The 14,441-nt window shown below is 32.9% G+C and overlaps 1 protein-coding gene across 3 annotated transcripts; it reads right to left on the bottom strand.

The window, feature by feature from the left end:
• Nucleotides 1-12,309, bottom strand: LOC111989437 (CCA tRNA nucleotidyltransferase, mitochondrial). 3 transcript variants are annotated; one of them, XM_065770055.1, is made up of 13 exons: nt 11,874-12,309; nt 10,965-11,082; nt 9,740-9,795; nt 9,529-9,578; nt 9,321-9,416; nt 8,379-8,488; nt 8,118-8,245; nt 4,133-4,199; nt 3,872-3,955; nt 3,063-3,125; nt 2,772-2,916; nt 840-1,007; nt 1-210 (listed from the first exon to the last, which is right to left on the bottom strand). In XM_065770055.1, exons 1-13 carry the CDS (start codon nt 12,170-12,172, stop codon nt 89-91), a joined length of 1,506 nt encoding a protein of 501 aa, XP_065626127.1. In that variant the 5' UTR covers nt 12,173-12,309; the 3' UTR covers nt 1-88. The 3 variants fall into 3 exon arrangements, with proteins under 3 accessions (XP_065626127.1, XP_065626125.1, XP_065626126.1); XM_065770053.1 differs by having other exon boundaries at nt 9-210; nt 9,321-9,425; nt 11,874-12,307; XM_065770054.1 differs by having other exon boundaries at nt 11-210; nt 9,327-9,425; nt 11,874-12,307.
• Between the last annotated feature and the right edge of the window lie 2,132 nt (nt 12,310-14,441).

Genomic DNA, 14,441 nt, shown 5'->3' with positions numbered 1-14,441 from the left:
TAATAAGAAATAAAAGCTCTCACACAGATTTGGTATTCATTAGTTCCAAAATAATTTTTGGCACTAGAAACAAACCCCCTCTTTAGCCTCAAAAAGAAGAAGAAACACTTACCCAAACCCTAATAAGTGGTCCTCCAGCTTTATGCTGCAAGACACTCATAATGTCCTTCCCATTGACCAGTGGTTTTACATCCCACACTTTCTCAAGACCTGCATTCAATTTAATAAATAAACAAATAACGGCAAAAAGGATTTGCAAGAATCCTTTCCAAGACTTGATGAGCATTAGAATTAACTAATGTTTCCCAACAAGGAAAACTTAAGTAGTCCAAAAGAATATAATGATTTTTTCCACCTTCTAGTTTTGTTGTCAATTAATATATTTCAATACTGGGCCACTGCTATACATAGTTATGCATGGATGGACTTCACAAAATCAGAGAATTAAAAGGCAGTGACCAGATACTGGAAAATTAGAAACTCCATGATTGAACACTGCAAATCATGCAGATTTTTAGATATGACATATTGAAGGCAATAGACTTCTATGGCTTTGAAAGCATGAGGTTTCATAAAGTTAACAATCAGTTATGGCATGTTACTTAGACAAAGATATTAGACCACAGATGTCACTTGCCACCAATAAATATGGAAGTCCAAAGCATAGTTAGCACGCAATACTTTGAAGGCTTCCTAAGTTTAAAATGAAAGTTCGAGAAAATGTCGCTTGCCACCAATAAATATGGAAGTCCAGAGCATATTTAGCATGCAATTCTTTGAAGGACCCCTAAGTTTAAAATGAAAGTTCGAGAAAATAGTGAAAGAGACATTGTCCATACCTAATTTAGCAATGGCACTTTCAACTGCCTCAAATAGATCTCTTTGCTTGTCCAATTGAAAGTGCTGTTTTGGAAAATCTTCAGTACAATCAACTTCAGTGGGATATAACAATGTAGACAACAACAAGGTCACTCGCCAAAAATCTTTGATTTCTCGTAGAAGTAATCCTGTATTGGTAAGAATAAAATGTTAGCCATAAGAAAGTTATGCAACTTAAAACTTACAATAACAAGTTAGATTACATGATTAGGTAACAAAATATATTAGAAACCAATAAAGGAGTGTTATTTAACCAAATTATAAGAAAAGCCCACTTCTGGATCTAGATTGATTCGGTGTCTAGTCAGAATTCACAACTTTTATTTTGATTATCAAAATGATTGGTCCAAAACCAAATTGAAAAAAATATTCACTTTCGTTGTCATAGCCAGATGCATGCCCCACACATATATGCCTTGAACACAAAGACGTATAACCTTTTTGTACACATTTAACTTAATTCTATCTTTAATGGAATTATTTGCAGTTGGAACTATAATAATTCAAAATACACCCACAAATTTTAATTTGCAAGTTGTGGAGTTTCTAGCTAGTTGTCAAGGCAGGTTTGGTAGATGTCACAATGTCACGAATTGGAGAGAGAGGAAAGCTAGGAATTTTTGAAGGATGTGAAATATTTGTACTTGATCTGAAGCTTTTATTCTTCAAATCTTTATTTGAGTGGATAAATGTTTCCAATAATCCAATCTGTTCTCTTTTGCCAAGCTGAGATGCTTGATGCCTGTACTTTTAGTGCTTACTGTTGGTGTACCTATTGTACACACTACATGGGTTGTGCTCAATGAAATATTTACTCATAAAAAAATACTGATTTATTTGGCTATTGAAAGAAGAGATTAAAATTTTTTATAAGTTTTTGAAACTTTAAATTATATGAAGATTTTTACAATCATTTATTTCATTATGTCCCAAACCTCAGTTAAGATTGTTAGTCTCAGATCATTTATACAACTATTATTGGAGTACGGCTCTTTGGTGCCCATTTTTTCAAATTTAAAATAAAATAAAATAAAATAACCTCATCACATAAGTCCCAACAAATTTAAAGAAGAAAAAAAAAACTTATAAATGGGATGGAAAAAAAAAATATAAATACCTAAGCATTATGTTACATTTAAAACATAGTAGAATTGTAATTGTTCTAAACTTATTTATTACATTGATTTCCTCCCTTCATTTTCATTCTCTTATGGGTCACTCTCATATTTTTCTCCTATTACTATTATTTATATTTGTGTGTGTTTGGCAAAAATTAAAAAGCCAGCTTATTTTATTATTCAGTTTATTTTTGCTACTAATAATGGGTCCCATTGTACTATTTCAACTAACTTTTACCTTTATCTATAGTACTTTCAGCAAAAAAATTTCAGTTTCAGAAAAATAAGCGAATCCCAAACAAACCCTTTATTTACAACTTTTCTATGGTTCCAGAATCCAAATTAATCAAGCAAGATTACAAATGGAAAGATAAGTTCATCAAAGTTCAATTACTCATGAGTTAATATTTCAAATTCTATTCCATTTCCTATCTTTCCTTTTCTTTTTGGGGATGGGGCTCTCTCTCTCTATATGTGTGTGTATTTATGCTACAAATTTTCCACTGTACCATTCCGTTGACCATTCCATTGACCGTACAAAATAATTCTGGTGGGTTTCTTTGAACACACAAGCATGCAAGTTGTCTTTATGCATTAATACCTGAATGGAGATACGATTCTACTAAACTGTTTAAAGGGTAATAGTGGATGCACTAAACAAAACAGAACTTCAATAGGCTTTAATTAAGGTTTTGCCCACAACAATTAGAAATGGAATCTTCATTCTGCAGATAATGAAAAAAGGATATACAATGCAGTATATAGAAACCATACCTGTCAGTACCCGAAGTTTTGAAGGATAAGGGACATCATCCAATCCTCTTCCCCAATTAACTTCAATGGGTTGGATGTTCCCTTCAGACACTAGGAAAGGAATCAAAGATAAGAATTTGTCCAATGCACTGTGTAGATTTACAACCTACAGTCAAAAAAAAAAAAAATTTGTGACCAAACTATTATATATCTGCAGATTAAAGAAATACTGAAATAATTTACATTAGAACTTGTAATTTAAACCAAACTATTTAATGTTAGAAACTTAAAAGAGAGTAGGCTTAAGCTTACCGTCTCAGCATCACTGGCTTTTCGCTTAAGAGACTCCCGGAAAATGTAATTGACAACAGGTATCTGTAGTTCAAGAACAAACTCTAGCATAATTAAGGAATAATCTAAAAAATTTGGAAAGCTACATTCAGGAACAAGCATAGATATCAAGTACAGCAATTATTATCAGCCACTTAAAAGCATAATTAAGGAATAATCTAAAAAATTCCAAAATAATATACTTTGGCCCTTGAAATAAAATATTAAAAAAAGTTACCCAGGATTAAACTCTTACTCCTTTCTTCAGTATCATTCTCCCTAAAACCAAGAAAACCAATCAAGACATATAACAATATATGGAACCCACCAGGTCAGTTCCACTTAAGATTCAAGCAGAGTAATAGCTGCTGCAGTGGCAGCATAATAGATGACCACTCACTTTGTGGATTACATTATTCAGCTCCCAGTACAGGAGACAACAAGAATCATTTCAGCTAGGCTATTTCACCCAAGAGAGGGAAAAATCTTTGTTTTGGCAACAAAGATTTTTATTACACTTCTTTAAAACATATTCAGTCCTGTTCTCCCAAAAAGCCTAGTCCTGGGATTATAAATATATATATATATATATTTCCCCCGAAGGGATTGATAACACCAAAAGAAAGAAGAGTCAATGAATCTGTATTGTCTAAACAGCATAGTTACTAATACCAGTTGAACAATGCACTTTGCTACATTTGCAATAATGATAATGCTAGTACAACATGCCATTCAACCGGTAAGATGGAAGCCACAAACACAATGGATAATAAAAGGGATAAAGATAGTACCTTTTTGGCCTTGTTATCTTTATATATGGTCTTCCTAAATGGGAGGAACAAGGCAGCATACAAGGATAGCCTTCGTTGTTCATCCTAAGATTCACATGTTACACAAAATGATAATTCCAAGAATAACATAAGAAACCAAACATAGAAGAGTAGAGGATGAACTAGAACCACTATTGATAATGATACATAACTGCAAAATACAAATGAGAGTAATGTGAGAAAATTACGTAGATATATAATGTTAATATACTAGCCACTTACATTGAAAGTAGAGTCTCCAATCAATTGAATGAGGCTCCATGTAGCATCTAAGTAACCAATGCAAAACCTATAAAAGGTAAATGGAAATAACTGAGAATGAAAAACATACAAAAGTGGAAAACCAAACACAGGAAAAGCAAAAGGCTGATTATGTGCAAGGAATTCTGTCTGATTACATGTAACTCTTAAAAGGCATGTTGATCAAACCTGGGTAGACATATAAATGCTGAATTTTGGGCTTTTTTATTTTGTTTTCTTATTAAATGCCTCACATGTCATAAAAAAAAGGCCATAAATATTTGAAGTCAAAAGGCACACTATAAGGTACTGGGGACTCCAACAGCCTAGGTGCATGTCCAAGCTGAAGCAGAGTCTGGTGCATTTTTAATACATGAAATTCCCAAAAATGCTTGGGGAAAGAAAAGAGTCAAACACATCTCCAAACTGGTTAACCAACCAAGATAAGGAATATCTTGGCATATTAATGGTTGGAACATTGTCCATTACAAAAGGAGGATGATACCTCATAAATTAACAACATATTGTCTAGCTATTATTGCTGCAAGATCAAGAGAAAGAAACAGAGGTTGAACCAAAGAAGAACAAGGACCCAAAGATTTTATGCATAACTTGTCAACAATTCTTGAATCATCTATAGTTCATAAATTTTCTCCTCAAGCCAGTCAATCTTAAAGGAGTGAAAAATGAAATACATAAAACAAAAATATTGACTAGAATGAAACTAAACTAATATAGCATTAAATAATAATATTATTAGAAGGATCTCCGTAACTTTGCACCTTCAGCACTAAATATTCCTCCAATTGTGCCTCACTGCACCTGGCACTTCTTTAACAACTAGGTGTGCTTTTTATATAACTGACAAGGCTACTCAGAACCAATCCTATTCCTATTCATGTAATCATTTTATCCTTAATATTAATATGCATGGAAAAACTATAGAGTTTGTACCCAATAACATTATTTGAGGAACTTTTTGATTCATATTCCATACAAAACACCACAATTGATAAGCCACCTTGCAACGAATCAAAAGGTGATTCACCCCCTCCCCACTATACTGGCACATACAACAGCAAACCACTATAGTATATTCTCCCTTCCTAAGATTGTCACAAGGATCTTCCCCCACACCGCCGTCCAAACAAGAAAGGACACTCTCCAAGGGGCCCCTTCAATCCCCAAATACCCTTCCAAGGAAAAGTGATAGGAGAGGGCTACCTCAAAGCTTGGAAAACACATCATGAATTTTTTTAGGTAATAATTGAAAGCTTCTTTCTAACCTTGAACATTGGATTGGACGAAGGGTGCTAGTTCCGAATCTTTCCTACATATTGGGCTAAGGAAATATATCAAACCTCGCTATACTACGAGCACTGCACCAGTTAGGTAAAGTAGGATGGATGACATGGGATAGAATTGTGTAATAGGCTTTGAGACCTGTATGACGCAGGATCCTTAAGAAATTCAGCACTATATTAGGTTTCTTGATAAGTTCCTGAAGGATTCTTCGATTTAGTTTGATGTTTAAAGGACTTCGTGGTGGCAAGATTGTAAGAACAGTACTTATAAAAATTTAAATTAAAAAAAAAAAGTCATAAAAAGAGTGAATCTCTTTTTTATAAGTAAAAATTTTTTTAAATGATGAAAGAATGATGAAGCCCTAGCTCAAATTACACCTCCTCTTGTAAGAACAAGGTGGAGTATAAGACCATGGATTCAAGAATGACAAGTGTGTGTGTGAGTGTGTGTAACATACCAATCACGAAAGAAGGGCAAAGCCCTAGTACAAGAGGGGTTATACAAGAGCACAACCAAAAAACGAACATATGAAGTTACAAAGTGTGTGTGTATATATTAATTAATTTTTTATTAAAAAAACTAAAAGAATTACAAGCAAGATCTCCAATACCCCTTAACCATTCAGACAAGGATCTTAAGAATAGAAGTCCCAAACAATGTGGTCTAAACTCCTTCAAGCATCATAGAAGTTCTCCCCCTCCAAAAACACAGTGTCAAACATAATGGAATAGCATACCACACATAAAATGTTTCTTAACATTACCTAGCCTAAAAGATACATCACTGAATTCGGCATTACCCAATAAACTTCAGTAAGGCAAAAACCTAGAGATCCAAGCTCTCTTTTTTATTGGTAAGTTACATCCCATTATTATAAGAAGAGTAAATCAATTTAAGCTAGAGCTCATTGGCAGCAACCAAATCTCATTAGCTATAGCACAATGCAAGAAAAGATGATTAATTGTCTCCCAGAAACTTTTTGCACATACAACACCAACCAACCATGATTATGTTTCGCATACAAAGGTTATCCACCATCAAGATTTTACCATAAACAACTGTCCAAACAAAGACTTCAACCTTCTTTAGAGATTTTGTCTTCCTAATTGCTCTCCAAAAGAAATCTATCCTTGATTCTTCTTGAAAGGCTTGATAGTAAGATCTCACATCATACATCCAGTTCATGGATAAAGGCTAACCCATCCAAACCATGTCTCTCCCAGTAGAGAATCTCAAAAAATATCTCAACTTACCAATCATGCAAAGCTCAAGATAAAGTTGGACACCAATGAAGAACCTTGACTCTATGAGTGTACTTTTATCTTTAAAGAATTTGATGGTTACTTGGTGTAAAACAATTAAAGAAAAAAAAAAGATTGAATGAGGTAAAAAAGAAAACGTCGTAAGCAATCACATGAAGAAGAAACAATAAAACTACCAAAGCTATAAAAAAAAAAAAAAAAAAAAAAAAAAAAAAACAAACAAACAAACAAACAAACTGCTAGGATTTTATTGGACTCAATCTCTCTATGAAATATGAATTGATAATTACAAGAAGGCCTTTATGTAGGCTGCCACAATCCTTTTTCAAAAAAGACTAGAATTCCTTAATATTAAAGTAATAAAATAATTTCTTAACCAAGTAGGAAAAGAAAATAGAAAAAGACCAAGAGCATGAGATATGACTCATGGGCCTCTTATACAGCCCATTCCAGCAAGTCTAAAATCCACCAGACTACCCCATTTGGATACAACTTATTTTACTGAAAACACTACAGCAAAATAATTTTTAAATGGGTGGAGAGTGTCGTAGGATCCATTTTTTAATATTTTTTTTCTGAATAAAGTGGTTGTGGGTCCTGTGAACAGTAACTTTGTCCCTTGAAATGCGTGCAGCAGGAAAAAAATAAATAAAAAAGGGGAAAACGCTGAAAACGTAGACGTGCAGGAAATAATTTGTATCCAAACCCAGCTTAAGTCTCAAGAAAATTCCTTTTTTTGTAAGCAAAGAATAAGAATTAATAAGAGCTATGAAAGCTTACTTTAAACTGACCAGAAACTTCTTAATGCAAAGAAACATAAAAGTAAGACTTTTTAGTCACTAAAACAGCCTATGAAGGTAGCCAATTAGATCCCACATCAAAACAAGACCCTTTTTTGTGGAATAATTTCATCTTTGATCTTGTTTTTCCAAGAGCTTTTTGCTGGCTGCGTTAATGGAGTTAAAAAGCATAGGTGTGTTCACTACAAGTTAAACTTAGACTGCATATTGGACACTTACTAGCAAGTCTCAACTTGTCCAATGAGGAGGAGAATGAAGGAAAAGTGTTATAGTATTGACATTAAAGATGTTATGTAGAAACACCAAGCATACACAAATAAGAAATACATCAATTGTACAAAACTATAGGACTTGTATAACACATTTATGTGTGTGAAGGGTAGTTTTCAGACTACTATTCACTTGGTCCATTGATACTAAAGTTTCACACTTACAACCATCATTTATAAAATTCCAAGCATATCAAAAGCTAAGTGAAATTTTATAGTAAAAATTGACAATTATTGTAGTAACAAGTCATTTCATCCAAGATGTACTTTTTGCCAAAAACATTACCAAAAATAGACCTGAAAAATATGATTCCATAAAATTAACAAATACCTATCACAGCCTTCAGACTTGGCAGGCTCAAACTTGGGAGGAAGAGTGAAGACAATCCAAAATAACATCAAATCACAAATATACGTCATTGCTTTAACTGGTTGATTTCCAGAGAGCATGAGATCAATCTGCAAAAAGGGGTAACAGGTGAAGTCATAAATAATATTATTCAGTGCATTCATCATTAAAGAAGGTAAAAGTTGTATTCTCAAATATCACTCAATGTTCAGAGCAACTTAAGTATCAAGATAATGCACATACTTCAACTCCAATGCGCTCTCTGCTAATTTTAGCTGCAAGAGCATCTTTCACTTCATCACAGGAGGCAGCTTCCTTTAGCTCTTCATCTAATAGGAATCCAAATTTTGCACCTAAATGAACAGAAATGAGACAATAGTGTTGCAAAAAGCAAGTGTGCATATAGAAGTTTAAAATTAAAATTATATATATATATATATAACCAAAAAAAGAAAAAGAAAAAAAACAAACAAATAAATAAACAAATTGGTGAGTTGAGGGGCCAAATCTACACTTAGGTAATTGACAAGGTGCATCATTAAGACTGGGCAACCAAATGGCTAAAGTAAATGTAGGGGAGGCATTTTCTTGCCTTCTTGCCATGTACCTTACTCAAATTCCTATTGAGCCATTACCCACATGTGCATGCCAACTACAAGATTTATCAAAAAAGATTATACTTTTTCAAATTTTTGTTAGCACACATTTATATTTTTATCATGTACAAAAGTGAAAAGGAAAGAAAAAAAAAGAAAAATGTATTCAAGGCTTTTAAACAAAACATGATTTGGTTCAAGATCAATGTGCTACGAGGTAGGAGGAAAACAAAAGGAAATATCGGCCAAGCATAAGAGAAAGGATAAAAAATTTAAAAAATAAAAATAAGAGAGAGAAGGAAAGAGAGAATGTAGGCCAAGACTAGAAGGAAAGACATATCCCGTAATTAATCAGAAAAATTGTTCCAATAGAGAGCTGAATGGTTTAGGAATAGGACTGTTTGGAAGTGTTAATATTAAGCTTAGGTAGAGCTAAGAATATGGGATATTTATTCATAAAGCTAATGGAACTTCACAGAGCAACATTTTTAAAAGATTTAAAAAAAAAAAAAAAAAAAAAAAAAAAGGCAACGATGAAAGTTTGCCACAAAAAATAAATGGCAAAGACAATAACAGAAGATAAAATTACAAATACCAAAACGGATGGCTCGAAGAACTCGTAATGGATCATCCAAAAAAGTAGTCTTTGGAGGTAAAGGGGTCACTATCTTTCCAGATTTTAGATCTGCAATGCCTGCAATGACAAAACAAAGGCCATAAAACCAAAGTTACAGTTAACATGGTGGGCAGAGTAGCCCAGGAAAAGAAAGGCAAAGGCAAATGAAAACTATATTAACCTCTTTTAGTAAAATCTTCAACTGAATCAGTGTTAATATTGTAGAACAGGCTGAGAAATCAAATGAAATTAATCATTAAGATAAAAAATTTTCAAATCAATGATAATAAATCATCTTACAAATTGTATGCACACAGAGAGACAGAAAAAAAGGTCATCCTAAGCACAATAATTAGCCCATCATGATGACATGCATTTCCCATGAAAGATACCTGTTGATGGTTAAATCCCTTCTGTAAGCATCCTCTTCTGCTGTGCCAAATTTTTGCTATAAGCCATAAGTAACCTTTATTAAAGAAAGAAGAGAACTTGGATGTCCCAGAGTGCAAAAAGTGTTTACTTTTAGTTCACTTACATATCAATGGGCAATAAAAATCATAGGAAAATTTTCCTTATGTTCTTTTATATGTAATCAATAGTTCTTTCCAGATAAATGTATGTGAGCACATGAACACGTGTATGCACAACACACGCTCACTGAGAGAGATGGAAGACATTAGTCATGAAACACTAGCAGAGCATATGGATATTTTACACAAGCATCATGTCATAAAGAAATCAGCAAAACTCACTAGCCCATTTTCCCTTAAAGTATTAACTCCCACAATGAAGAATTTGAACTGCTCTTTCAAATGATCAAAGTTTTAGAAGGTTAAAAGATGCTCCCAACATGGGAAAAAAGGGAAAAGAAGAGAGTTGGGGGGGGGGGGGGGAACTATTTTGGCAAGGCTTTATGAACTGCAGATGCCCTTTTCTCTCTCAGAAAGACATCACCTACTAGAGTGTGTCAACTGTCAATTGAAATTTTTTTATAAAAAATAAAAAAGAAGGCGCAATGTTGCAGCTGAAAATATTTTAGTATGAAGCAACACCTTACACAAGCAGTATTTTACATATATTCACTCAGCTCTCTCCCATTTCATAATGAAAATATCAACCACAAGTCACCCCCCAAGGAAAGCCTAAAATCATCTACATATGATTCTATAAGTTTTAGCTTCTATCCTGATATTTGAATGATAACTACAATTTGTACTTAAACAACATGAGATCACATGTAGCTGAAGAAATGAGAACAAAAACAACCAAGCATTAAGAACGAGAAGAATAAGAACATATTCAGAGCCTACCTTCAAACAAAAATTAAAAGAAATAGAACTACAAAAACAAGATGATAGAACATCAGTAAAGCACAACATGACCACTGAAAGTATCCCACAACATAAGGCCCCAGCTATGGCAAAGAGATTAGCAAAATCAACCTCATCATTAACCTGTTAAAACCTTTTATTGCAAACTTTGAACAGAATTTTCTTAAACACACTAAACGGTACATAATGGACAAAAATGACCAGAGATATAACATATCAAACAATTTCTTGATTTATTTCAAATAATCATAGAAAATCATAATGAAAAGATGCAAAAACTATATACCTTTGTAGGAATGCGGCTATTATCACTGTACTCTTCAGACCGTAAGTTTACAAAATCAATCCACATATCAAAAAGGCGCATCCTTGCTGTTTCTAAATGTTTAGACTGTTCAGGATTGCTGAAAATCAAAGTCAAAGGAACCAAACACTTAATAAAATAAATAAATAAAAAGGCTAACAACTGCAAGGTCATGAATATGGTTATTGTCACAACCTGATAAAGCGCTAGCCACAAGCATGCCATACCCTAGAAACGCTTGGTAAACACCCAATGTGGGATTCGGGACACACCAGCACAACAGACACTTATCTAATTCAATTCACATTATTCAAGTATCACAGTAATCTATAAAGGAAGTCTATGCAGCAGAACATAGAATTGAATGTGCAATAGCAAAGAGAGGATGAATGAAGGTATGAAATTGGAACATGCACCCATATGAAATTATAGAAAGCAAAGAGAAAATTAGAACATAATAGACATAATTTTACATTGCCTGTAACACCTCCACTATAGCTTATGAATGTTAATAGGGTGGGATGTCTAATTTTACATATCAATTTCAAAAGTTTCCAGTGCCCCATATCCTCAAAAGTTGAAAAATGAAACTTCAAGACCTTCCACCCAAAAAATAAAAGAATGAACTTCGAATTTTGAAGACCATATTTATATACCAATAAGGAACCTCCACAAAACCCATTTCATGAAACCCCAAAATACAGCCAAAAAACAATCAAGTACAAAAATTTAGATCAGAGTTTGAACACCATATTTACATGCCAATAATGAAACTCCACAAAACCCATTTCACTAAACCCCAATATATAGCCAAAACAAAAAACAAAAAAATTCAAGTTCAAAAATTAAAAACAAAGAGTTTGAGTGTTGTATTAACATTTGTAGTAGTACCATGGAATAACAGCGACACCTTGGACTTGTTCTCCTGTAGACAACAAGTAGTCCCTGACTTTGTCGACGAATTCACTTCCCAACATGTTGTCGAGAGCGATATCAATGTCGTAGCACTCTTTCCCCAAAAGCTTGTCGCGGACCCAGCCACCTGCCACTCGGAGATGGTGATTGGGGAGGTCAAAATGGCAAAGAGTGGCGAGAAGCCTGTCGAAGATGCTCCGTTCAATCTGTGTCAGTTCAATCCTCTCCTTTACTTCTTCAACCACTGGTGCAGACGCAGAGTTTGTATTTGCCATTATTATCGCTTGGCTCTGCAATGCAAAGGCAAAAACCCTTGCGTTTGGGATTGGGAGTTTGTGCAGTGTTTTAGCGCGAGAGTGAGTGGGAGTGAAAAAGCAAAAAAATGATCAAGATTCGAGGATAAGGAGTCAATTTTGTACCACTTTTAAATGTGGGGGTATGTTGTGAATAATATTGGTTATTATTGCATGAATATATTATTACTAACACGCATGTTTCTTATGTAGAACATATCTTTTTTATTTGAAATTTTTGCAAAAGTTTAAAATGTCTTAAAAGAAAGATTGAGTCTGTGTTTAGTAGTTCTTATGATCAAGAGTTGATAGAATATTGGAAAGATATTGACCCTAGGTGTGTGTTTGTTTCTCCCAAAAAAAAGGGTAATTGTCTCATATTGCTTAAGAGAGTGTGTTGTGTATAGTATAACTTGTCATACTCTCTCTATGACTTTTGAATAGAGTTATGGTGTGCCTTTGTGTTAGAACCCCTTTTCTTCTCCCTTATGTGTGTGTGTTTGTTTCTAAAAAAAAAAAGTTTTCTAACCTATTTGGGCTAAAATGGTCATATATACCACATTTTTGAAAACTTGATTTGTGAAACTCTAGTTTCCTATGTAACTCAAGTTCTAGAAACTTGAGTTCTTTGAAAAAATAGCTTTAAAATTTGCCATGTTATTTTTTATAAAACTTGAGTTTCATGAACTCGAGTACCATGGAAAATTCAAGTTCTTCAAACTTGAGTTCCCAATTAATAGTAGATCCCTACATATTTCAGAAACAATAGTAGATTGCAAAATATTTTCAAAACTAGTGGTATTTGGCCATTTTGACTAACCTATATGAGCATGGTATATAAAAATTGCAATTTAAACTCATAGAAAATAGATTAGCCAATTTAATTAGGATTTGTTTAGTGTTGGGTTGCATGAGATATCTAAGGAGAATTTGGAGAACAAATGGATGGTTTGCACTTTGCAGCAAACTGAATATAAGCTTTTCTTGAGTAAGCAGACTATGCTTTTAGTAGATGCTATTAAATCATCATTATCATTAGCCCAACCTTAGATAGTTACTTTTGTAAATTCATAATTTTTTTTTTAATAATTTCAATTTGGTTATTCTATTTCTATATGTCTTCTAGTTTTTTTCTAGTTTGAACTCTAGGGTTCGAGTAGTTTCTGCCCTTGTGGAATTTTAGGAGTTAAATGCAGGGGTGGAGCTATGTTATAGGGTGGAGGGCCATGGCTCCCTCAAAATTTTGATTTTTTTTTTTAAATATATATATATATAGTTATTTTAATGTTTTCAAAATTTAGTTTACAAAAATTAAAGTTGGCCCCTCCAAATATTTGAATTAGTCCAATGAGGCTTTAAAAAAAATAATTGGTCTAATAGTTACAGAAATATAACTTCATTTTTCACAGTTCATTTTTTTTTATTGTAAAATGTGCTCTTATATTTGTTAAATATTTGATAAAGTTTGGTACCAAACATGTTTGAATCTATCTTTTTTAACCCGTTATGTGGTGATTAATAAGTTACTGACTCATTGAAAAAAATATTGTCACTAAAACTACACATGAAATGTCTCTTTAGTTGCTACATAATTGGTTAGAATAAGATAGCTTCAAATGTGTTCGGAGCTTAACTTATTCCTCAAAGTTTTGAATCATTCATGTTTTTGAAAATTTCATTAGTTCAATTAAAAGATTTTTTTACAATTTGATAATTTGTATTGAAAATGAAACTTTTGAAGAATTTCACTATAAAATGGTAAAAATGAATTTTATTTTAAGAAAGATCACCATCAAACATAATTTTTAATTGGAAATACTAAGTTTTTTTTTTTTGGTTGGGTGTGTGTATATATAACTTATCAAATAAATAAGTGTGTGTATATGTGTGTATATATAATAAAAAACTATGTGTGTATATATATGTGTGTGTGTGTGTGTGTGTGTGTGTGTGTGTGAGGGTTATCTTGATAAATATATTAGTGCTGCAACTTGGCATCTCCAAACAAAAAATTCATGACTCCGCCCCTGGTTAAATGAACATTATTATCTTTGACAACTCATTTATAGATAATTTGAGACTGTTTTGAGAACTTTTCTTCACTTTCTTCAACGTGTTAAAGTTGTTGATAAGAGAATATCAAAAGCATGATTTTAACATCATTTGACCTAGTGAAAGGTTTTTGACGTCTACATTTTTATTATCATATAAACCATGTATTAGAATGAATCCAATATATAGGATATTTGTT

The sequence above is a fragment of the Quercus suber genome, unplaced genomic scaffold (assembly GCF_002906115.3).
Source record: "Quercus suber isolate HL8 unplaced genomic scaffold, Cork oak 2.0 scaffold_167, whole genome shotgun sequence".
NCBI lineage: Eukaryota > Viridiplantae > Streptophyta > Magnoliopsida > Fagales > Fagaceae > Quercus > Quercus suber.
This window is presented reverse-complemented; position numbering and strand designations above follow the sequence as displayed.

What these genes read in the sequence shown, in the direction of transcription:
- LOC111989437 (XM_065770053.1), bottom strand. Translation starts at nt 12,172, where the DNA reads ATGGCAAATACAAACTCTGCGTCTGCACCAGTGGTTGAAGAAGTAAAG. An exon ending in AGGGATTTAACCATCAACAG is followed by an intron (nt 9,579 to 9,739) that starts GTATCTTTCATG and finishes TTGATTTCTCAG; the next exon opens with CCTGTTCTACAATATTAACA. An exon ending in AAGATAACAAGGCCAAAAAG is followed by an intron (nt 3,126 to 3,871) that starts GTACTATCTTTA and finishes CTTGAACTACAG; the next exon opens with ATACCTGTTGTCAATTACAT.